General features: G+C 51.3%; 3 protein-coding genes across 4 annotated transcripts; 1 reads left to right on the plus strand and 2 right to left on the minus strand.

Annotated features, from left to right (window-relative positions):
• The first annotated feature begins 1,129 nt into the window (after positions 1–1,129).
• On the plus strand, positions 1,130–6,339 carry TUBB (tubulin beta class I). The gene is made up of 4 exons (XM_033219633.1): positions 1,130–1,488; positions 3,449–3,557; positions 3,830–3,940; positions 4,259–6,339. Exons 1-4 carry the CDS (start codon positions 1,432–1,434, stop codon positions 5,314–5,316), a joined length of 1,335 nt encoding a protein of 444 aa, XP_033075524.1. The 5' UTR covers positions 1,130–1,431; the 3' UTR covers positions 5,317–6,339.
• A 2,975-nt stretch (positions 6,340–9,314) lies between these two features.
• On the minus strand, positions 9,315–21,332 carry FLOT1 (flotillin 1). Of its 2 annotated transcripts, XM_033219635.1 has the most exons (13): positions 20,970–21,332; positions 20,583–20,639; positions 20,228–20,303; positions 20,049–20,139; positions 19,626–19,769; positions 19,124–19,243; positions 18,941–19,036; positions 18,604–18,756; positions 12,899–13,080; positions 12,683–12,728; positions 12,430–12,567; positions 12,024–12,188; positions 9,318–9,638 (listed from the first exon to the last, which is right to left on the minus strand). In XM_033219635.1, the coding sequence occupies exons 2-13, from the start codon at positions 20,623–20,625 to the stop codon at positions 9,609–9,611; spliced, it is 1,284 nt and encodes a 427-aa protein (XP_033075526.1). In that variant the 5' UTR covers positions 20,626–20,639; positions 20,970–21,332; the 3' UTR covers positions 9,318–9,608. The 2 variants fall into 2 exon arrangements, with proteins under 2 accessions (XP_033075527.1, XP_033075526.1); XM_033219636.1 differs by lacking the exon at positions 20,049–20,139 and having other exon boundaries at positions 9,315–9,638; positions 20,970–21,190.
• A 297-nt stretch (positions 21,333–21,629) lies between these two features.
• On the minus strand, positions 21,630–22,989 carry IER3 (immediate early response 3). Its single transcript, XM_033219680.1, has 2 exons — positions 22,728–22,989; positions 21,630–22,615 (listed from the first exon to the last, which is right to left on the minus strand). Exons 1-2 carry the CDS (start codon positions 22,935–22,937, stop codon positions 22,355–22,357), a joined length of 471 nt encoding a protein of 156 aa, XP_033075571.1. The 5' UTR covers positions 22,938–22,989; the 3' UTR covers positions 21,630–22,354.
• Positions 22,990–23,196: the final 207 nt, after the last annotated feature.

Here is a 23,196-nt window from a genome sequence, read left to right on the forward strand (position 1 = left end):
AATCACGAGGTTAGAGGATCAAGGCCATCCTGGCTAACATGGCGAAACCCTGTCTCTACTAAAAATACAAAAAAAAAAAAAATGATCTGTGTGTAATCGAATGTGAATTAACAATGATGTTGACTTGATACTACATTTCTGAGTGGCCAGACTGCAACATCCTGGAGGACAGGGAACTAATTTTTTATCATTTTGTAACCATAGTTCCTAATTTGGTGGATACATAGTAACTATCAAATAAGTGAATAAATCTCTGGGAAGAAGCAGATGGACTCTGTCTAGAGCCCATCCAATTTTCCGCCATCAATTACCCCCTCTCCTTTTTCAATACTGGGTATCTTGCAGAGTTGCAATGGCGGCCACCTGGTCAGTGAAATAAGCGAACCACTGACTTCATTAACATGTCTAAAAAGGTAGGCTGAAAAAACTGAAAATCTATCAGGCATCTCATTCCATAGTTCCCTGTTTGACAAGAAGATCAAGGTGTCTTCAAAGTCTGCCCTAAGGCCCAGATCTCCTACGTGGATGGAGACTTCTAGTTTCACAAATCCCCGATGTCGGTTTCTCTAAACTATTTTATTCTTTGAACATACTCTCCAGACAACATCTCTATCCTGAAAAGCCCTTGCTGCAATTTTGTTTCTCTTTCAAAACAATGACTCGAAAATTCCCAAGGAAATAGCAAGAGGGCGATTCCCTTCTTGAAGTATTTGAGGGAGCAGAAGCTTACTGAAGTTCATGACTTGTGTCACCAAAGGCCAGAGGTAGCAGAGCACGGTGCCACACTACTCCCCATTTTCCGCTGAGCTAAGCAATTCTGTCTTCCCTAGAGGTACTGCAGCTGGGAGCTTTCAGGGCGTGCCTCACCACCCAACTTCTGGAACTCCAGACTTCTCAATTTCTGTATCCCCGAGAACTGCTCACTTTTTGTGCAAAAACCTCAGGCACAGAGGAAAGGAATCTTGCGCAAGGTCGTTTTTCATTTACAAAACAAAAACCCAACAAAAACCAAACCGGTACCCACCCATTCGTCACTTCATTTTGCACCGTGAACAACAATAGGGGACTACAACTCCCAAAGAGGACTGCGCTCGTCCACTGGCTCAGAGGCCAATGGACGCCTGGTACATGACCGGCATCGACTAATCAGGGCCAGGCTCGATGAGGCTTTGTCTCCCGACCGCGCGCGGGGCCGATTCTCCCGCCTCCCAGCGCCGGCGCACGCGCGCCCCGCCCAGCCTGCCTTCCCTCCGCGCCCTCCCCTCTCCTTTCTGCCTCTCAGAACCTTCCTGCCGCCGCGTTCGCACCTCGCTGCTCCAGCGTCTGGGGCGCATTCCAACCTTCCAGCCTGCGACCTGCAGAGAAAAAAAATTACTTATTTTCTTGCCCCATACATACCTTGAGGCGAGCAAAAAAAAATAAATTTTAACCATGAGGGAAATCGTGCACATCCAGGCCGGTCAGTGTGGCAACCAGATCGGTGCCAAGGTAAGAATTTTACACCTCTTTTATTTCTTTTTAGAAGGAAAAATCCAGGTAAGTTATGAAAAAATGGTTGTGGGGCATTTGCGCTGTCCATCCTTAATCAAGCTTTGCCCCTCCCAAGTTTGTTACATTTATATATATAATAAGTAGCATGTGCTTTTGGGAAGCTGGGAATCATTTTTCTTGGCAGGCACATTTTGGAGAAACTAGTAAAAGGGCTCTTCGGGTTTCGGGGGCGGGAAGACCAAAGACATATGTTACTTAAAAGGGCTTCTAACGGTCCGAGAACCGGGCAGGGAGAGAGATGCGGAAACAGTCGGAGACAAAGCGGGGCGAGGTTTTGCCCATGTGCATCCCGCCCAGCCCCCCCTGCGGGGTTCGTAGGGCCAAACGGGAGCGGGAAGGGGTGAGGCTGTCGGGCGACTGCAGAGAGCTCCAGTGCAAAGGTCGGGGGGCGATGCGCCAGGGTAGGCTGCGCTGGGCGCTACCGTTCACAAAAGATCAGGGACCCCAGCGCGCCCGCGACCCCGGAGGGCCCGTCCTGTAGTTCCTGGGTGGAAGGAGAATAAGAACGGGATTAATTTTTCTTGCTTTCATGGCCCCTAAGCAAGACCTTTTTAGGGCGTGAACTGATATGTCGAGAAAATGGGGGTGTGTGGTTTTCTTTAACGAGTCCCTCAGGACTTAATGAGAGAGAAAGAATGCTTTAAATCAGGGGGAGAAATCTAGCAAAGGAATAAAATTCCGAGGCCAAGGGTTTTTTTTTTTTTTTTTTTGCGCGCGGTTACAGTGTAGCGGGGGAGGGGCGGGAGGAAGTGCGGGTGCTACGTTGTAGCAGAAGGGCGGGGCCCTGCGGGGCGGGGCCAGGGCGCCGCTGGCGCGGGGGGACAATGCGGCGTTGCCCGCCAGCAGGGGCGCGCTATCCTGGGCCCCGCCCCTCGCGCGGAATTTTTGCCCCTGGCCCCGCCCACGTGCGAAGGCCTTTGTCGGCGGCTCGACCTGCGCGTGCGCCGCAGTCACGTGGAGGGCGGGGGGGTGGTCGACTGCGGCAGCAGCTCTTTTCTAGTACCCCGAGCCTTTTGTGCGCCGCGCGGTGGGGCGGTGCCCAGCTCGGGGGAAGGACAGCGGCGCTTATCCAAGTATGGTCAACCTCCATCCGCCCACCGAGCACTTGGGACCCGCTGCACATAATCCCGAGCAGGGAAAGCTGTGGCTTTCCCGGGGGAGCGAGTGTCTAGGGGAAGGGTGTGGCAGGCACACGGGATGCCAGGCCCTAGAACAACGGTCTGAGCGCGTGTGGAATTAAAATGGGAGATGTGGGGCTGAGGCGGGCTAATTGGGATCGCTCCAGCTCAGGGGTTTGAGACCATCCTGGGCAACAAAGCGAGACCCCTACCCCCCGCCACATCTCTACAAAAAAATAAAAAATTAACTGGGTGTGGTGGCGCGCGTCTGTGGTCCCAGCTATTCGAGAGGCTGAGATGGGAGGATCGGTTGAGCCTGGGAGTTCCAGCCTGTAGTGATCCGTGATTGCACCACTGCACTGCAGGCTGGGCAACAGAGGAAGGCCCTGTCTTAAAAATTAAAAGAAGCTAGGCGCGGTGGCTCACGCCTGTAATCCCAGCACTTTGGGAGGCCGAGGTGGGCGGATCAAGATATCTAGACCATTCTGGTCAACATGGTGAAACCCGTCTCTACTAAAAATACAAAAATTAGCTGGGCGTGGTGGCGCGCGCCTGTAGTCCCAGCTACTCCGGAGGCTGAGGCAGGAGAATCGCTTGAACCCGGGAAGCAGAGGTTGCAGTGAGCCGAGATAGCGCCATTGCACTCCAGCCTGGCGACAGAGCGAGACTCCGTCTCAAAAAAAAAAAAAAAGTTAAGAAAAAGATGAAAAAAAATGGTAGTTGGGGACGTAGTTGACTGGGACTTGACTTGTTGTGGTCTCGTTGCTTCTGCCCGGCAGTTCTGGGAGGTGATCAGTGATGAACATGGCATCGACCCCACTGGCACCTACCACGGGGACAGCGACCTGCAGCTGGACCGCATCTCCGTGTACTACAATGAAGCCACAGGTAAGGGCAGGAGCCTGGGCAGCTCAGGTTCCCTTCCCTGTCTCCCACTTCTCTGGGGTCTTTTTCCATTCTTGGGCACGCCTTATCCCCTTTGGGTGAATCTGTCATTTTCTCCCTTTTGTGAACCACCGTCGGGGCCAAAGACGTCTTCTGCCACCTGGTGGCAGGACCTGGAACAACAAGTCTTGGGTCCCTGCTGTCTCCCATTCCCAGTATATCTATACACCTTCCCCTCTGCCAGATCTCACAGCTCTTAACTTTATTCTTTGTAGGTGGCAAATATGTTCCTCGTGCCATCCTGGTGGATCTAGAACCTGGGACCATGGACTCTGTTCGCTCAGGTCCTTTTGGCCAGATCTTTAGACCAGACAACTTTGTATTTGGTAAGTTATACAGATGATATTAGCAGATGATATACTATCGTGTTCAACTTATTTGAGTGCAAGGACACAGCAAAAGTTAGGAGATGATTGTTGTACTGGAGTGCTAAGAACTGTGTTCTGAAATCTAATGGAGGGTAGAGGTAGGGTAGAGGTACTGCCTGCTGTTGCTGGTACATTATGGGGTAGTAGGGGGAGAGTACATCACAGTGAAGGAGAAAGAAGATACATCCAAGGGAATTATTTCTAAAGTTAAAAGATGGAAACATCATGTATCTTCCATACCCTGTTAATTGAGCTTTTCTCCTGACTGCATTCCAGGTCAGTCTGGGGCAGGTAACAACTGGGCCAAAGGCCACTACACAGAGGGGGCTGAGCTGGTTGATTCTGTCCTGGATGTGGTACGGAAGGAAGCAGAGAGCTGTGACTGCCTGCAGGGCTTCCAGCTGACCCACTCACTGGGCGGAGGCACAGGCTCTGGAATGGGCACTCTCCTTATCAGCAAGATCCGAGAAGAGTACCCTGATCGCATCATGAACACCTTCAGTGTGGTTCCTTCACCCAAAGTATCTGACACCGTGGTCGAGCCCTACAATGCCACCCTCTCTGTCCATCAGTTGGTAGAGAACACTGATGAGACCTATTGCATTGACAACGAGGCCCTCTATGATATCTGCTTCCGTACTCTGAAGCTGACCACACCAACCTACGGGGATCTGAACCACCTCGTCTCAGCCACCATGAGCGGTGTCACCACCTGCCTCCGCTTCCCTGGCCAGCTCAATGCTGACCTCCGCAAGTTGGCAGTCAACATGGTCCCCTTCCCACGCCTCCATTTCTTTATGCCTGGCTTTGCCCCTCTCACCAGCCGTGGAAGCCAGCAATATCGAGCTCTTACAGTGCCAGAACTCACCCAGCAGGTCTTCGATGCCAAGAACATGATGGCTGCCTGTGACCCCCGCCACGGCCGATACCTCACCGTGGCTGCTGTCTTCCGTGGTCGGATGTCCATGAAGGAGGTCGATGAGCAGATGCTTAACGTGCAGAACAAAAACAGCAGCTACTTTGTGGAATGGATCCCCAACAACGTCAAGACAGCTGTCTGTGACATCCCACCTCGTGGCCTCAAGATGGCAGTCACTTTCATTGGCAACAGCACGGCCATCCAGGAGCTCTTCAAGCGCATCTCGGAGCAGTTCACTGCCATGTTCCGCCGGAAGGCCTTCCTCCACTGGTACACAGGCGAGGGCATGGACGAGATGGAGTTCACTGAGGCTGAGAGCAACATGAACGACCTCGTCTCTGAGTATCAGCAGTACCAGGATGCCACCGCAGAAGAGGAGGAGGATTTCGGTGAGGAGGCTGAAGAGGAGGCCTAAGGCAGAGCACCCATCACCTCAGGCTTCTCAGTTCCCTTAGCCGTCTTACTCAACTGCCCCTTTCCTCTCCCTCAGAATTTGTGTTTGCTGCCTCTATCTTGTTTTTTATTTTTTCTTCTGGGGGGGTCTAGAACAGTGCCTGGCACATAGTAGGCGCTCAATAAATACTTGTTTGTTGAATGTCTCCTCTCTCTTTCCACTCTGGGAAACCTAGGTTTCTGCCATTCTGGTGACCCTGTATTTCCTTCTGGTGCCCATTCCTTCCATCTGTCCAGTTAATATTTCCCTCTTAAAAATCTCCAAGACGCTGGGTCTCATCCAGATCCCATTTAGAACCAACCAGGTGCTGAAAACCCATGTAGATAACGGCCACCATCCTAAGCCCAAAGTAGAAAGTGGTAGAACGTAGTGGGTAGAAGTCACTATATAAGGAAGGGGATGGGATTTTCCATTCTAAAAAGTTTTGGAGAGGGAAATCCAGGCTATTAAAGTCACTGATTTCCAAGTATGTCCATTTCCCATCTCAGCTTCAAGGGAGGTGTCAGCCGTATTATCTCCACTTTCAATCTCCCTCCAAGCTCTACTCTTTGGAGGGGTCTGGCCCACTCTGTCAAGTGGAATCCTTCCCTTTCCAACTCTACCTCCCTCATTCGAACTCCTTTCCCCTGATCAGAGAAAGGGATCAAGGGGGCGGGGGGAAGAGACCAGCCTTGGTCCCTAAGCCTCCAGAAACGTCCTCTGAATCCCCACCTTTTCTTAACCCCAAAAAAGAACAAGCATCCCTGACTGTGGAATGGTGTATACTGCCACATCAGTGTTTGAGTCAATCCCCAGAGGAGAGGGGAACCCTCCATCTTTTTTTGCAACATCTCATTTCTTCATTTTGCTGTTGCTTCCCCCCGCACACACTTGGTTTTGTTCTTTCCTACATTTGAGATTTCTATTTTGTGTTGAACTTGCTTTTTTTCATATTGAAAAGATGACATCGCCCCAAGAGCCAAAAATAAATGGGAATTGAAAAAAGCTATGAGATGTGTGCTTATTTAGGGAAACACTGCTGATGGAGGCCTGGGGCCTGAGTTCAGGTGCACTGCTCTCAAATTGACACTTCACAATATTAAGTCCCTGTCCCATCTATGGGTTCTGCATCCATGGATTCAACCAACTGGATATTGGGAAAATAGTTGTACTGGACATGTATAGACTTCTCATTCCCTAAACAATAGTGTAAACTATTTACATAAGATTTGCATTTGATTAGGTATTACAAGTAATGTAGAGATGATTTAAAGTACACAGGTTATAAGCAAGTACTACATTTTATATGAGGGACTTGGGCATCTGCTGATTTGGTATTTCAGGGAGGTACTGGTAAGGACACTGACTACTGAATAGACCCTCACATCGTTATCTCTGGTACCCAAACTGTTCCCAGCACCAGTCTTTTTAATGGAGTCTCTGATGGCTCACTGCAGCCTTGATCTCCTGGGCTCAAGCAATCCTTCTCATTCTCCCAAGCAGCTGGGACTGTAGGCATGAGCCAGGTGAGCCAATGCACCAGGTCCACCAATGAGTCTTAACTGGGGAAGGCATAGGTTTAGATACAGGATCCAGGGCTGGAAAGTGGAAGCTGAGAAGAATGGCAAGTCATGCATAACTGGTTTCCAGACCAGCATCCACATCCTCTGGAAACCTGCAGAAATAAATGGAAGTTTTTTGTCTTACCCAGATGTACTGAGCCAGAAATGGTTGAACTGGCCTTGGCCACCCAGCCCAGGATTCCTTTGGGTTAAGTGTATCCATGGCCATTTCCTGTGATCCTATGGGCTTGGTCAACCTGTGACACCAAGATAACTAGTGAAGCCCTGGTATGGTGGCTCCCACCTATAATCCCAGCAATGGGCGGCCGAGGCAGGAGAATGGCTTGAGCCCAGGAGTTCCGCACCAGCTTGGGCAACAGTGAACCATCTAACCAAAAAAAAAAAAAAAAAGCTGGGCATGGTGGCGCATGTGTGTAGTCCCAGCTACCGGGGTAGGGGGTGGTGGTTGTTGGCCAGGGTGGGGGTTGGGTGGGAGGGCGAGGCTGCAATGAGCCCTGACCGTACCCCTGCACCCCAGCCTGGGTGACAGCAAGACCTTGTCTTTTTTTTTTTTTGAGATGGAATCTTGCCTTGTCGCCCAGGGCGCAGCGCATTGGTGCGATCTTGGCTCACTACAACTTCTGCCTCCGGGGTTCCAGGAATTCTCCTGCTTCAGCTTCCCAAGTAGCTGGGATTACAGGCGCCCGCCATCACGCCAGGCTAATTTTTGTATTTTTAGTAGAGATGGGGTTTCACCACGTTGGCCAGGGCTGGTCAAACTCTTGACTTCAAGTGATCCACCCGTCTCAGCCTCCCAAAGTACTGGGATTACAAGCATGAGCCACTGTGCCGGGCCCAAAGTGCTGGGATTACAAGCATGAGCCACCACGCCCGGCCCAAGACCTGTCTTTAAAAAAAAGACAGAAGCCTGTAATCCTAGCACTTTGGGAGGCCGAGACGGGTGGATCACGAGGTCAAGAGATCGAGACCATCCTGGCTAACACTGTGAAACCCCGTCTCTACTAAAAAAAAAAAAAAAAACTAGCCGGGCGAGGTGGCGGGCGCCTGTAGTCCCAGCTACTCGGGAGGCTGAGGCGGGAGAATGGCGTGAACCCGGGAGGCGGAGCTTGTAGTGAGCTGAGATCCGGCCACTGCCCTCCAGCCCCGGGACAGAGTGAGACTCCGTCTCAAAAAAAAAAAAAAAAAAAAGACAGTCGGGAATGCTACCTTACAGTCCCATTCTAAGACAATCTGTACCATCTGCTACCTCATGCTTTTAAGTTCTCAATGCAAGTCTCAAAGCTACCCTGAAAACAATAATTCCTTTTGTCATATTTTCAGGAATTCTGGGAACTAATACTATTCTCAACAGTCCTTCTATTTTAGCATGCTTTTCTGACCATAATACACTGTTGGGGGGAAAAATTAACTCTAAAACTCTTGACAGTATATAAGTAACTTGCTTTTCTCCCATTCTAGAAAGCCTATTTTATGCAAGGGAGGAAGCTACATTCTAGCGTTCATTTTCTTTCTAATAGAGCCAGGATCTTGCTTTGTCACCCAGGCTGGAGTGCAGTGGTACGATCATGGCTCACTACAGCCTCAGACTCCTGAGATCAAGTGATCCTCCCACCTCAGCCTCCCAAGTAGCTAGGACTACAGGCAAGAGTCACCACACCTGACTCTAGCATTCATTTTTTTTTTCTTTTCAAACAGTCTCACTCTGTCACTTAGGCTAGAGTGCAGTGGTGTAATCTTGGCTCACTGCAACCTCCACTTCTCAGGTTCAAGTGGTTCTCCTGTCTCAGCCTCCCAAGTAGCTGGGACTACAGGCACGTGCCACCCTACCTGGCTAATTTTTGTATTTTTGGTAGAGACAAGGTTTCGCCATGTTGGCCAGGCTGGTCTCGAACTCCTGACCTCAGATGATCTGTCTGCCTTGGACTCCCAAAGTCCTGGGATTACAGGTGTGAGCCACCATGCCCGGCCAAGCATTCATTTCCAGTTGCTTCTGTTTTATTAACTGTTGATAACTATTAGTACTTACTTTTTTTTTTGGAGACGGAGTCTTGCTCTGCCACCCAGGCTGGAGTGCAGTGGCCGGATCTCAGCTCACTGCAAGCTCCGCCTCCCGGGTTTACGCCATTCTCCTGCCTCAGCCTCCCGAGTAGCTGGGACTACAGGCGCCCGCCTCGTTTTTTGTATTTTTAAGTAGAGACAGGGTTTCACCATATTAGCCAGGATGGTCTCGATCTCCTGACCTCGTGATCCGCCCGCCTCGGCCTCCCAAAGTGCTGGGATTACAGGCTTGAGCCACCGCGCCCGGCCCTATTAGTATTTACTTACAGCAATTTATTTGGGTAGCAAAGTTGAAAACCTCCAGCCCATCCTTCAGTCTTGGTCAGGAAAGTATTCTAGACAACAGGCTCCAACAGTCTGATTTAATTAGGAATTAAATAAGTTGAGATGGGGTGGAGTGGGATCATCAGAAGGCTGACATGGGACCGCTGGAGTTGGCAATCATAGCAGTGTGAGGTTGGCAAGGGGAGCAACCCCCTTCGAGACAAGGCACAAACTATTTGGCAAGGAGAGATGAGGGGTGGGACCTCATTGTCAATGGACATGCTCAGGGAGGCCAGTGGATTACATGCAACAGGAGGATCATTCAGGCAACTTCAGCTATGAGGCTGGGCATCTGTGAGGGCCGAAGGCTCAGGCTGTTCGCAAAGGCTTGTGATTCACCTGGCAAAAAGACAACAGCAGGTGACACTTGGGAACATTTGGGAGGTTGAGGCCCCTGCTCTCCTGGGTCCCCATTTAGACGAATGGGCTATAGGGAGAACACACAAGGCCAGGAGTCTTCATTCTGGTGCCTTACCTCATCCTGTTTCCCTAAGCAAAGACATCAAGATCCGCATACAATAAATCACTCAAGAGAAGAGAAGGGGCAGAGCCTTGTTTGCACTCTCCTTAGCTATGAATATTCCACTGCAGGCCTCCAGGAGGCTCCAAGGAACCCAGTTTGAAGGTCATCGGTATGATCCAGGGCTTTTATTTACATATGCTTTTTTTTTTTTTTTTTAAGAAGGAATCTCATTCTGTTACCCAGGCTGGAGAGCAGTCGTGCGATCTTGGCTTACTGCAACCTCCGCCTCCTGAGTTCAAGTGATTCTCTTTCCTCAGCCTCCCGAGTAGCTGGAATTACAGGTATGCGCCACCATACCCGCCTAATTTTTGTATTTTTGATAGAGATGGGGTTTCACCATGTTGGCCAGACTGATCTCAAACTTCTGACCTCAGCGGATCCATCCACCTTGGCCTCCCAAGGTTCTGGGATTATAAGCATGAGCCACAGCGCCCAGTCCAAATATGCATTTCTTTCTCTTTTTTTTTTTTTTCAGACGGAGTCTCGCTCTGTCGCCCAGGCTGGAGTGCAGTGGCGCAATCTTGGCTCACTGCAAGCTCTGCCTCCCGGGTTCTCACCATTCTCCTGCCTCAGCCTCCCCAGCAGCTGGGACTACAGGCGCACGACGCCATGCCTGGCTAATTGTTTTGTATTTTTAGTACAGACAGGGTTTCGCCATGTTAGCCAGGATGGTCTCGATCTCCTGACCTCATGATCCGCCCGCCTCAGCCTCCCAAAGTGCTGGGATTACAGGCATGAGCCACCGTGCCTGGCTTTTTTTTTTTTTTTTCTTTTGAGATAGAGTCTTGCTCTGTCACCCAGGCTGGAGTGCAGTGGTGCAATCTCAGCTCACTGCAACCTCCACCTCCTGGGTTCCAGCAATTCTCCTGCCTCAGCCTCCCGAGTAGCTGGGATTACAGGCAGACACCACCAAGCCTGGCAAATTTTTTTTTTTGCATTTTTCGTAAAGATGGGGTTTCATTCACCATGTTGGCCAGGCTGGTCTCGAACTCCTGACCTCAGGTGATCTGCCTGCCTTGGCCTCCCAAGCTCTGCCTCCCGGGTTCACACCATTCTCCCGCCTCAGCCTCCTGAGTAGCTGGGACTACAGGCGCCCGCCACCTCGCCCGGCTAATTTTTTGTATTTTTTTAGTAGAGACGGGGTTTCACCGTGCTAGCCAGGATGGTCTCGATCTCCTGACCTCGTGATCCTCCCGTCTCGGCCTCCCAAAGTGCTGGGATTACAGGCTTGAGCCACCGTGCCCGGCCCCATTTCTTTACCATACACATAATGTTTACTATACACCAGGCACTATTCTAAACACTGCAAATATTTGCTGGAGCCCCTCAACAATTCAACAGGGTAGTTTCTTTTTTTTTTTTTTTTTTGGAAACGGAGTCTCGCTCTGTTGCCCAGGCTGGAGTGCAGTGGCCGGATCTCAGCTCACTGCAAGCTCCGCCTCCCGGGTTTACGCCATTCTCCTGCCTCAGGCTCCGGAGTAGCTGGGACTACAGGCGCCCGCCACCTCGCCCGGCTAGTTTTTTTGTATTTTTTAGAGACAGGGTTTCACCGTGTTAGCCAGGATGGTCTCGATCTCCTGACCTTGTGATCCGCCTGTCTCGGCCTCCCAAAGTGCTGGGATTACAGGCTTGAGCCACCACGCCCGGCCTCAACAGGGTAGTTTCTAATTATTAACCCAATTTTAAGGTGAGGAAACAGGTATAGAGAAGTTGATTACTTGTCCAAGATCACAGCTAGCAGGCATTGTAGCTAGGATTAACAAAACAGTGGTTCCAGAGCCTGTTTGCTGACCTCGACCATGATCTACAGGTGAATTAACTGGGGAACCAAGAAAAGCAGTGATATGCCCTGGAATTAATTAACTGTCAATAGGCTGCAACTAGTTCCCTATACTAGTGGGGTGACCACAAGCACAGGTTGCAGAGACAGTTGACCTGGATTTCACTCCAGCTGCACCAGCAGAATGAGTAGGAACATGCTGGAAGTTCAGTTTCTTGACTTTGTAAAACCCTATATACCCTAAGGGTAGTTTAAAACAACTCATTTATGTAGAAGCTTAGCACCGTATCTGGCACACAGAAAGTGATTAATAAACATCAATGACTCTCAGGCCTGGATGCTGGTTAAATGCTATGCCTGCTGCGTTACACAACACAGGAACCTAGCAATTCTGCTCCTCAGCTCCAACCTGAGACCTCACCTGGGAGATGCTGACACCTGTGAGTTTTTCCACACTCTCTGGCAGGCGGGTTAGAATGTCCAGTACTTCCCCAGTCACTTTGGCTGCCCCCATGGTCCCACTGCCGCTGGACACCAGTGTGATCTTATTGGCTGAAGTCAAGGGACCACTGATCTCCTCTGCCACCTGGCAGGAGAGAGATGCCCACTCAGTGCCCATGATCTGACCACACTCCTCATAAAACAACTTACCCTGGGTTTTAAGGTCCTCATTCCATTGGTCATCCTTCCTTACTTTGGTCACTAGTAATTCCCACCCCTAATTTAGGGTCCCCCTAGCCTGGTTCTCCCTAAGCCCCCCATTTCACCCCACCCCTTAGTCCCTGGTTCTATTTCCTCCTTTCTTGGTGCCCACACAATCTCCAGACCTGGGGCAGCTTCTCTAGCAGCATGTCCAGCTGAGCAGCCTCTTGGTACAGCTGGAAGGCTTCTGCCTTCTTGGCCATCTGCTCAGCCTCCGCTCGGGCTCGGGCCCCTATGGCAAAGGCCTCAGCTTCCCCACGCATCTGAGGGTTAAGGATGCTTGTGAGATTGACGGAAATCATTAAGAACAAGAAATCCCAGCTCAAGCAGCAACCCCCACTTTCTCTACAAGCCAGCAGGAGCTGCATCTTAACTCACCCGCACAGACTCAGCTTCTGCCTCCGCCTGCATAATTAGTTGGGACCTGTGGACAGAAGGGAAGTGGAGGGTGGAGCCCAGGGACCCAGTGTTGCAAAGGCAGAGGTTCCTGAAACCTAAAATCCATAGAAGTCCAGGTGGTGAAGGCTTCAGCCCTCCATCTTGGGGTGCCTAGGTGGCAAGTGAGCTAGGAAGGGTCAGGAAGGGGACATTTACTTCTCTGCCTCGGCTAGCCGCTCCAGCTTGTAGCGCTCAGCTTCTGCTGGCTTCCGCACACGGGCCTCCAGCTCCTTCTCCCGCCGGGCGATCTCCTGCTCCTGCACTGCCACCTGCTGGGCCCGCTCCACCACCTGCACCTGCACCCGCTGCTCCTCAATCTGCTGCTTAGTCTTGGCCACCTAGGTAGGAGGGGCGCTCTGAGTCAGAAGTGAAGAGGAAGTGCCCCGGAACCAGAGCTCCAGAGTGGGATATAAAAATAGGAGGTGGTGGCCGGGCGCGGTGGCTCAAGCCTGTAATCCTAACACTTTGAGAGGCCAAGGAGGGTGGATTGCCTGAGTTCAGGAGCTCAAGACCAGCCTGGTCAACATGGTGAAACCCTGTCTCTACTAAAATACAAAAAATTAGCCAGGTGTGGTGGCGCACGCCTGTAGTCCCAGCTACCCGGGAGGCTGAGGCAGGAGAGTTGCTTGAACCTGGGAGGTGAAGGTTGTAGTGAGCCAGGATTACGCCACTGCACTTCACCCCGGGCAACAGAGTAAGACTCCATCTCCAAAAAAAAAAAAAAAATAGGAGCAGGTACATGAAGGTGGGTCCCCTCCTGCTTGGCCAGCCCAGTGGAGTCCAGTGTTCCTCTGATGAGCCCCCGTTTAATCTATTTTTCCCACCTGTGCCCCCTTCTAGAGTATAAATACCTTGAGGGCACTGAGCACATGGTGGCCTTCTGTTATCTCCAGTCTTGCTCAAATCCCCCCACTGTTGCTAGAATAACCTTAGTGCTAGCCTAGGCTACTGCAATAGCGGACTTATTTTTTGTGGGGGTGGGGATAGGTGATCTTTTTTGTCTTTTGCATATGGTGGAGATTTAACAGAAAAAAAAGTAAACCACAAGAAAGCTTCTTCCTACATTCTCCAAGTGGGTCCCTTTCCCAGAAGTAACCACCGAGACCAGCTTCTTGTGTATCCTTCCAGGGATACTCTGAACATCTACAAGAATGTGTGTATTCATATAATTCCTCTTATTTAAGCAGATTTATTTATTTTCTTTTTTTTTTTTTCTTTTAGGCAGAGTTTCGCTCAATTGCCCAGGCTGGAGTGCAGTGGCATGATCTTGGCTCAGTGCAACCTCCACCTCCCAGGTTCAACCTATTCTTTTGCCTCAGCCTCCCAAGCAGCTGGGACCACAGGCATATGCTACCACGTCTGGCTAATTTTTTCTATTTTTTTTTTAGTAGAGGCAGGGTTTCACTATGTTGGCTAGGCTGGTCTCGAACTCCTGATCTCAAGTGATCCATCCACCTCAGTTTCTCAAAATGCTGGGATTTTGGGAGGCTTAAGTGGGAAGGATCCTTTGAGCCCAGGAATTTGAGACCAGCCTGGGCAACATGGCGAAATTCCATCTCTACAAAACATACAAAAATTAGCCAGGTGTGGTGGCATATGCTTGTAGACCCAGCTACTCGGGAAGCTGAGGTGGGAGTATTGCTTGAGCCTCGTAGTTGAAGCTATAGTGAGCTGAGATTGTATCGCTGCACTCTATCTAGCCTGGTGGACAGAGTAAGACTCAGTCTCAAAGAGGAAGAGGGGAGAGAAGAGAAGGAAAGAAAGGAAGACTAGTCAAGTGCAGTAGTGAGAAGTAGGTAAAGAGCAGAACAAGGAGTTCTATCTGTAACTGACTGAACAATCAATTGAGATAACTCACTACCTTTGGACTAGCCTCTGTCTTTATCTTAAAAAAAAAATCATTTTGGCTTTAGTGAGGTTTCAGGAGAGAGTAAAATTAGCTACAATCGTTTAGAAAAAGAGCCCTACTCATCTCTTACTTCCTTTTTTTTTTTTTTTTGAGACAGAGTCTTGCTCTGTCACCCAGGCTGGAGTGCAGTGGTGTTATCTTGGCTCACTGCAAGCTCTGCCTCCTGGATTTATGCCATTCTCTTGCCTCAGCCTCCCGAGTAGGTGGGACTACAGGCGCCCGCCACCACACCTCGCTAATTTTTTGTATTTTTAGTAGAGATGGGGTTTCACCGTGTTAGCCAGGATGGTCTCGATCTCCTGATCTCGTGATCCGCCCGCCTCGGCCTCCCAAAGTGTTGGGATTACAGGTGTGAGCCACTGCGCCTGGCCTTGCTTCCTCTCTTCAGACAGTCCATTCTCCACAAGGCAACCAGACTGATCCCTATACAAATATAAATAAGACCATGGCACCTTTCTGCTTGAGGTTCTCCAATAGCTTTCCATTGTGCTTTCAATTCTCTTCTATGTCTCCATCATGACCACACAAACCCTTTGTAATCTGGCCCTGTCAGCCTTTCCTCCTCATTCACAGCACACCAGCCTCCCCAGATCAGAAACCTCCTTTCTGTCTCCACCTCCTGGCCTTTGCACTTACTGGTCCCCCTGCCTAGCCACTAGCCCTATCTATCTATCTATCTTAGATGGAGTCTCAATCGATTTATCTATCTATCTTAGAAGGAGTCTCGCTCTGTCACCCAGGCTGGAGTGCAGTGGCGCTATCTCAGCTCACTGCAACTCCTGCCTTCTGGGTTCAAGTGATTCTCATTCCTCAGCCTCCCCAGTGTCTGGAATTACAAGCTCACACCACCACACCTGGCTAATATTTTTTGTATTTTTGGTAGAGGTAGGGTTTTACCATGTTGGCCAGGCTGGTCTCAAACTCCTGGCCTCAAGTGATCTTCCTGTCTCGGCCTCTCCAAGTGTTGGGATTACAGGCATGAACCACCGCGCCCAGCCACATATGACTACTTAAAAAGTACAGGCTAGAATGTTCTTGGCCCAGAACTCTATATTGTTCCTTCTTATCTCCAGGTCTGATCTCAAACACCACTTCCTCACAGAAACTTTCTCTGACCACCCGCTAACCTAATAACTCCCCTCCCAGAGTTTTTCACATCACCCTGTTTATTTCCTTCACAGCACGTAAACAAGAATTATAGCCTGGGAAGGTCATTTACTTGCTTACTAGCTGCTTCCTGTGTCATAATGTAAGCTGCATAAGGCCAGGAATCTTTTCTGTCTCATTCATATTTACAGCCTCACCTCCAAAATGATGTCTGGCACGCAGGAGGCACTTAACAGATATTTGTTGAATAAATCCTTTCCTGAACACCTAGCACATTGCCTGGTGCGTAAGAAGAAACTGATAAAAGTTGAAAAGAATCCAACCAGCCCAATCCCTTAATCTGCAGACAAGTAAGGTCATGTTTAGAAGGTTAAGAACTTTATCCACAGCTTTACTGCAAGCTAGCAGTTTCCATTATGGTAATCCTTTTCAAACTCAAACTCCAATGTGCATACAAATCACCTAGGAATTCACCTCAAGATTTTGTTAAAATGCAGGTTCTGATTCAGTTGATGAGGGCCAGGGCCTGCAATTTTGTATTTCTTTTTTTTTTTTTTTTTGAGATGGAGTCTGGCTCTGTCACCCAGGTTGGAATGCAGTGGCCGGATCTCAGCTCACTGCAAGCTCCGCCTCCCGGGGTCATGCCATTCTCCTGCCTCAGCCTCCTGAGTAGCTGGGATTACAGGCGCCCGCCACCTCGCCTGGCTAGTTTTTTGTATTTTTTTTAGTAGAGACAGGGTTTCACCGTGTTAGCCAGGATGGTCTCGATCTCCTGACCTCGTGATCCGCCCGTCTCAGCCTCCCAAAGTGCTGAGATTACAGGCTTGAGCCACCGAGCCCGGCCGCAATTTTGTATTTCTAACAAGCTTCGCAGTGATGCTATAGCTGCTGCTAGGTAGAACAGTTTGAGTTGCAAAGTTCTATGCCATGCTCAACCTGTCAAGTCACCCAGGAATTTAACATAGTAACAAAAGATGTTTTGTACCTTCATTATGCTTTCAGCCTGTACCAACTCTTGGCAAAAACAAAATGCATAATATTGCTATCCTTTGGGTAAAGGTCTCAAAGTACAGTTGACTTTCATTGTTCTTGGTAGTTCTGTTCTATAAAGTAGCCATGAATGCTGAATTAGTTAATATCTAATTTGTTCCTAGAAGAAATACAGGGCTAGGTTTCTGTGAGCCTCTGGTCACAACATTTTCATCAACTGATCAATATAAAGCCTTGCATTATATATGCTTCTGTTTAAAGACACCTTATGTAAACTATATTGTTGATTCACTAACACTGAACTCACAGCTAACAGCACTACAACTCATGCATGAATGAAGCTTACCTAACACATGTATTTCTCCCATAAGGCACATCATAGCCTGCTTGCACTAAAGGACACCAGACAGCACTCCAGTACTGATGCTTGGGGGCCATTTTAAAGAGGGAAATCACCAAGAAAAAGCATAAAAACGCAAAAACCACGGCAGTAAATATACTGTGAAAATAACATGGCTTATGATACGAGAGCTGAACAAAGCGGCAGAGCATCTCCTTGCTCACCCTCACCTGGGCACTGCACATCAGGTGGCTCAGGTATCTCACCACTCTGTGCGTGTCTGCAAATGATTCTGAAAGTGCAGCGACTTTATTGGTAACCTTTTGAGGTTACCAACACATTTTAGTGAATAGGCAAATTCTCAGATACGAATAATGAAGAATGAAGATCAACTATACCTCCTGGCAATAACAAGGGCTGCCCATATCTCACTTTGCAGGATTCAATGTCCAAGTCCATGTTTTCCTTCTTCATACCCTTTTTTGATTAACCAGGGCTGCTGTTAGCCCACAGCATGCCTCTGTGCAAATTAGAAATTCCTCTGTGTAGATGCAGACCCATGTCAGCACTGCTTAATTACAGGGGCATGGGCTGGATCTGAGCTCGGATCCACTTTCTCGGTCAGATACCCTTGCACAGGCACAGTCTGCTCCAAACATATGACCAGCCTTATCGATCATATCCCTTCTTGATTTTTTTTTTTTTTTTTTGAGATGGAGTCTCACTCTGTCACCAGGCTGGAGTGCAATGGCATGGTCTCAGCTCACTGCAACCTCCGTCTCCTGGGTTTAAGCAATTCTCTGGCCTCAGCCTCCCGAGCTGCTGGGACTACAGGTACGTGCCACCACACCTGGCTAATTTTTGTATTTTTAGTAGAAATGGGGCTTCACTACATTGGCCAGGTTGGTGTTGAACTCTTGACCTTGTGATCCACCTTCCTTGGCCTCCCAAAGTGCTGGGATTACAGGCATGAGCCACCGCTCCTGGTCTTTTTTTTCTTTTCTCTCTTTTTTTTTTGAGACAGGATCTCATTGTCACCCAGGCTGGAGTGCAGTGGTGTGATCTCCACTCACTGCAACCTGCACATCCTGGCTCAAGCGATCCTCCTGCCTCAAGTGATCCTCCTGCCTCATCCCCCAAGTAGCTGTGACTACAGGCCTGAGCCGCCATGTCTGACTAATGTTTGTATTTTTTGTAGAGACAGGGTTTCACCATGTTGCCCAGGCTGGCCTTGAACTCCTGAGGTCAAGCAATCAGCCTGCCTCGACCTCCCAAAGTGCTGGGATTACAGGCATGAGTCACCACACCCAGCTGGCCTTTTCTTTAAAGCTTTTCAGCTGTAACATCTGAGTCTTAAATCTCTCCTCATATGGGGGAGCTGGTCCAGAGATGGAGAGCCAGAATAAGATCAAAGTTAGAGTACGAAAAATAGTGGTTCCTGAGACAGACAGCCTGAGAGGAATGGGGAAGGGGCAGAGAGCGGCCTGGCCATCTGCCCAGTGCGGTGGCTCTGACCTGAAGCTGATAGGCCAGGTCAGCCTGTGCTCGGCGGGTGTTGACCTCGATGTCATAGGCGGCCTTCTTCAGCTCGTAATCTCTCTGTGCCTTAGCCATCTCGATCTCACTCAGGTACTGAGCGGACACCTTTTCCTGCTTGGCTTTAGCTTCCTGTCCAAGCAGAGATCAGGTAGGAAATGTCAGGGCAGAAAGGCCACAGTGAGAGCCTGCTTCCCACCAAGGTTCTCTGTCTGCCTCATGTATTTTCCCTGCTCACCCAGCACCCCTGCTTCTCTTCTTCTCAGTTGTGCCACTTCTATCCCCTTTCCCACTAAGCAACCCCCATCTCTCTCACCCGGATCCCAGCATCTCTCTTGGCCTCTGCTTCTCCAATCCGTGCATCTTTCTGGACTTGAGCTGTTCGAGCCTTTCCCAAAGAGTGCAAATAGTCCTGTGGGAGAGATGTAGAATTTAGTCCTTTGGAGGGCTTAAGAGATGGGAGCAAGGAAGTGGGGACGGATCAATTGCCTAGTTTTACCTGGTCATCGTGAATGTCCTTCAGAGTGTAGCTAACCACACTGATGCCCATGTTGACCAGGTCTGAGGAGGCCACTTTGAAAACCTGCTCTGAGAATTTCTGCCTGTCCTTATAGATCTCCTGTGATAACAGGATGGTGGGGAGAGGGGATGTAAGTTTTTTTTTTTTGGCTCACTGCAACCTCTACCTCCTGGGTTCAAGCGATTCTCCTGCTTCAGCCTCCCAAGTAGCTGGGATTACAGGCACCCACCACCATGCCCAGCTAATTTTTGTATTTTTAGTAGAGATAGGGTTTCACCAGGTTGGCTAGGCTGGTCTTGAACTCCTGATCTCAAGTGATCCACCCGCCTTGGTGTCCCAAAGTGCTGGGATTACAGGTATGAACCACCCTGCCCAGCCGGGATGTAAGCTCTTAGATCCACTGTCTCTCACAGACTAGTGTGGTCCTTGGGTCCCCCTCATTCTGGCATCATTCCAGATGGTTCCCTGCCCCTAGGCCAACCTCCACAGTCATGTGGGCCATTATGGCCCTCTGGTGGCCCTCTAACGTCTCCAGGGCAATGTGGGCAATCTCAGCCTCCGTCTTCCCCAGGAACATCTGACAGGCGGCCGCCAACATCTCCTTGTTCTGCCCCTGGATTTTTACCTGTAGCCAGAGTAGGGGTAGGAAAGGTGTGGTGGGGGTCTCATGAAGTCAGAGAAGAAGCAGAGAGAAGGGAGAGCCCTCAAAGAAATGCTTCTTCCATTTCAGGGAAAGAAAGGAGGAGGCGGCAAGTGCCTTGGGGGTGCCTGGAAAAGATGAGACTAGCAGAGGAACTTCTCTGCAGGCAAGGATTGAGAAGGCTGTGGCCAGAAGATGTCTTAATGTCTGGGTGAGAGGGTGATGGGGAAGTAGACTTTGGGGAAAAGGCTCTGAAAGCCTCACCTGGGCAATGCCAGTGACTGAGATGGGGACCCCATGGCGAGTGTAAACCTTTTCACTCTTGACATTAAGGGTCAGTGTGTTGAGAGAGATCCTAGGGGAAAAAGAAGGGACAGACAGTAAGAAAAGGAGGAAAAAGAGAAAATGGGAGGTTCCCCTTCCCTGGTTCCCTTCTTGCCTACCTCTGGATCTGCTGGATGCAGGGCAGGACAAAGACTCGTCCTCCAGCCACCATGACTGGGGGGCTTCGGCAGAACCCTGCAAAGTAAGGAGCAGTGAGGAACTGTGGCAGAGTTTGAATGTGGAAGACTGAGGAACTGGCGGGGGCGAGGGGACAGCAACACACAGGAGAGAATCTGGGAGCTGGAGGGGAAGCAATCTGGGCCTTGGAATGGTGGGAATCAAACTGGGCAGTTCGTGGTCATCAAGGGGCAGAAGTCTGGGGCTGGGAAGCTGGTAGGGAGAGGGAGAAGGGGCAGAGGCCAGACTCACAGGGGTTCTGGTGTCACTGGCTGGGAAGGGTACAACAGTACTTACCGGAGACCACCATGGCCTCATTTGGGCCACAGGTGAAAAACATGGTTCAGGCTGGAGCTGGAGGAGAGGGAGGGAAAGCCGTTGCGGATGGGGAAGGGGCGCTGTGGCGTCCACAGGGGCCCATCCTTTCCCTTTCCCGTCAGGCCCTCTCAGTCTGCATCCGCCACAGCCTGTCCCTTCCGCACCCATGGGTCCGCTAAAGCTTTTCCCTGCAAAATCCTGAAGATCCCTGCAAAATCCTGAAGTCTTCCCCGCCTGCGTACGGTCCCTCCCTTCCCCTCGCCGCTCCCTTTGATAAAGGTCCCCTGCGCCAAGAGGCCTGAAGACCTTTCCCCTCCCTCCCTGCTTCTCGGCAGCGCCAGGCTCCATCTCCCCTCCCCCACTCACCTTCCTGGACACCGGCGGCGGCCCGGCTGGGGTCTTGGGAAGGGCGGGGGCGCGCAGGGACCTGGAAGCCGAGCAGGGGCCGCTCGCGGACCAGCCTTCCTGGGTCCGCTCCCGCGTTCCCCACCCGGCCGCACCCTGTTGCTGCTGCAGACACGACCCCGCCCCCCGCAGCGGACTAAGTACCCCACCTCGCCCCGCCTCGGCCCTGTGCGCTCGGCCCGCCCCTTTCCCGGCAGGCCCCGCTCGAGTCCGCAGCCCGCCCACCCGTTGGCTCCCGGGCCCAGCCCGGCTGCCTGGTCAGCCCAGGGGCGGCCACATCCCTGCCGCCCCAATCACCGCCCTTCTTGGGCCGGGCCACGCAGCTTCACGCTCCGCCCCCGGGCGTGGGACTTGACCTCCGCGGCCCAGCACCCTGGCGTAAGGGTGATTGCCACATCTCGGATTCGCCGCGGGGCAGCTACCTGGGAAAACCGCAGACTGGGCAATGAAAGACTGCATCGGGCAACCGGATGCTGGGTTCTGTTGACTCCAGGAAAAAGAGCTCCGGGGCCCAGTGAAGTGCGCGGGCTGGGGACTGGGCCACGAGGCCTCCCGCCGGTCCTTGCCATCTGAAGGCGGGGAGGAGGGGGGAGTCGGCGCTTGCAAAGATACACTCAAGACTGCAGACAGTAAATCAAGTTTATTTGTGTTCACAGAACATACCGGGCAATCTCGACAGTCGCCCCGTGACAGCCCACCAACCCCCAACCCTCTACCCCGCAGCCTCTCCCTAAAGGCGACTTCAAGAAGATCAAAAGATCTCACGGATCTCATTCCCAATGGTCCGCCGAAGTCTCACACAGTAGACAGACGGAGCTGAGATGCTGGAGGATGCAGTGTCACCTCCTAAACTTACGACCCACCACCAGACTTCATCCCAGCCGGAACGTCCTCCCCCACCCGAGTCCTCCCCACTTCTTCTCCTAGTCTGCCGCAGTTCCAGGTGTCCGGCCTCCACCAGTCCCACAAAGCTCAATAAATACCAAGAGACCTGCGTTTACAGCAGGGGGAACATCTCACACCCTTGCATAAGTTAAAATAAATATTACGTACACCCCTTCATCACCTAGGAGGACGTACATAAATACATATAAATATTAATTAGGAGCAATAAGAAATAAATTAACGACGCTCTAATTCCCACCGGGCCTAGCCCCAGCTTGGCTGTGCTTCGGTCTATGTGCGCCTCGGTCCCGCCTCAAGCACTGGGTGTCGTCTCCGCTGTAGTGTTCTGAGTTCAAGTTGCCTCGGAAGTCCCAGTTTGGGATACGCTTTCGCGCACCAGGTACGCCTGGTGTTTCTTTGTGGTTTTTCGAATTCTTTTTGGGGAGTGCGGGGAGTCAAAGTCAGAAGGCGGCTGGGTGTTGCTGGAGGAAAGTGCTGAGGTCCAACGCATAGTCCGAGGGCTCCGAAGTCAGATTAAAGGGCTCGAGGACCGGGGGTACAGGGGTGGGCGCCGGGGATGCGGTGCTGGGGGCGTCCTCCGGAGGCAGGGGCGCTGGCACACCCTCTTCAGCTATCAGGATCTGGCAGAAGACGATGGTGAGCAGCAGAAAGAGAAGCCTTTTGGCTGGGTTCGGTTCCTCGACTGGCAGCTGGCGCCGAACCTAAGGGATGACAAAAAAGGAGACAGATCAGGTCGAGGCCTCTGGAGTCGAGCGGTTCCCCAGTGACTCCAGGGCAGCGCACCCCGCGAATGCCCACTTCGGCGATACTCACCACTCGAGGGTAGAGAACCCTGCGGCTGCGCTTTCGGTGCCCGCGAGAGGCGCTGGGGCGCCCGGCGGGGACCGCTGCGGGCTCCGGGAGAGGGTCGAAGGTGAAGATCTCAGGACCGGAGCCCCGCCGGGGTCCCGGGTTGGTGGAGGGGGCCGGGGTCGGGGCCTGCAGGATGGTCATGGTCGGGTGGCAGCTGCGAGAGTGACACATGGTGCCCTGAGCGGAGTGTAAGGCCAAGTGCAGGCCGGCTGCCGGCAGAGTTAATTTATGGGCTCCTGGGAATTGGGCGGGTCGTTCTAACTCCTCCTCCCGCAGCTGGGGAGCGGTTGGCAGCAGCGGGCTGGAAATTCCGACGATTAAACAAAGGGAGTGGGTGGAGACTTGGCGTGCGCAATCCTAGGCGCCCAACTGTACGTTGAGTGTGTGAGTCGTGAGAGGGGGTGGGTGAGATCCCTGGCTGTAGGCACAT

The sequence above is a fragment of the Trachypithecus francoisi genome, unplaced genomic scaffold (genome assembly GCF_009764315.1).
Source record: "Trachypithecus francoisi isolate TF-2019V2 unplaced genomic scaffold, Tfra_2.0 Lachesis_group10, whole genome shotgun sequence".
NCBI lineage: Eukaryota > Metazoa > Chordata > Mammalia > Primates > Cercopithecidae > Trachypithecus > Trachypithecus francoisi.

Coding starts and splice junctions, on each gene's coding strand:
- TUBB (XM_033219633.1), top strand. CDS start 1,432: ATGAGGGAAATCGTGCACATCCAGGCCGGTCAGTGTGGCAACCAGATC. Junction 3,558..3,829: donor GTACTACAATGAAGCCACAG/GTAAGGGCAGGA, acceptor TATTCTTTGTAG/GTGGCAAATATGTTCCTCGT. Junction 3,941..4,258: donor ACCAGACAACTTTGTATTTG/GTAAGTTATACA, acceptor ACTGCATTCCAG/GTCAGTCTGGGGCAGGTAAC.
- FLOT1 (XM_033219635.1), bottom strand. CDS start 20,625: ATGTTTTTCACCTGTGGCCCAAATGAGGCCATGGTGGTCTCCG. Junction 18,757..18,940: donor AGAGAGATGCTGGGATCCGG/GTGAGAGAGATG, acceptor CTGCTTGGACAG/GAAGCTAAAGCCAAGCAGGA. Junction 9,639..12,023: donor CAGGTGTCAGCATCTCCCAG/GTGAGGTCTCAG, acceptor TCTTTTTGCCAG/GTGAATCACAAGCCTTTGCG.
- IER3 (XM_033219680.1), bottom strand. CDS start 22,937: ATGTGTCACTCTCGCAGCTGCCACCCGACCATGACCATCCTGCAGGCC. Junction 22,616..22,727: donor GGGTTCTCTACCCTCGAGTG/GTGAGTATCGCC, acceptor GTCATCCCTTAG/GTTCGGCGCCAGCTGCCAGT.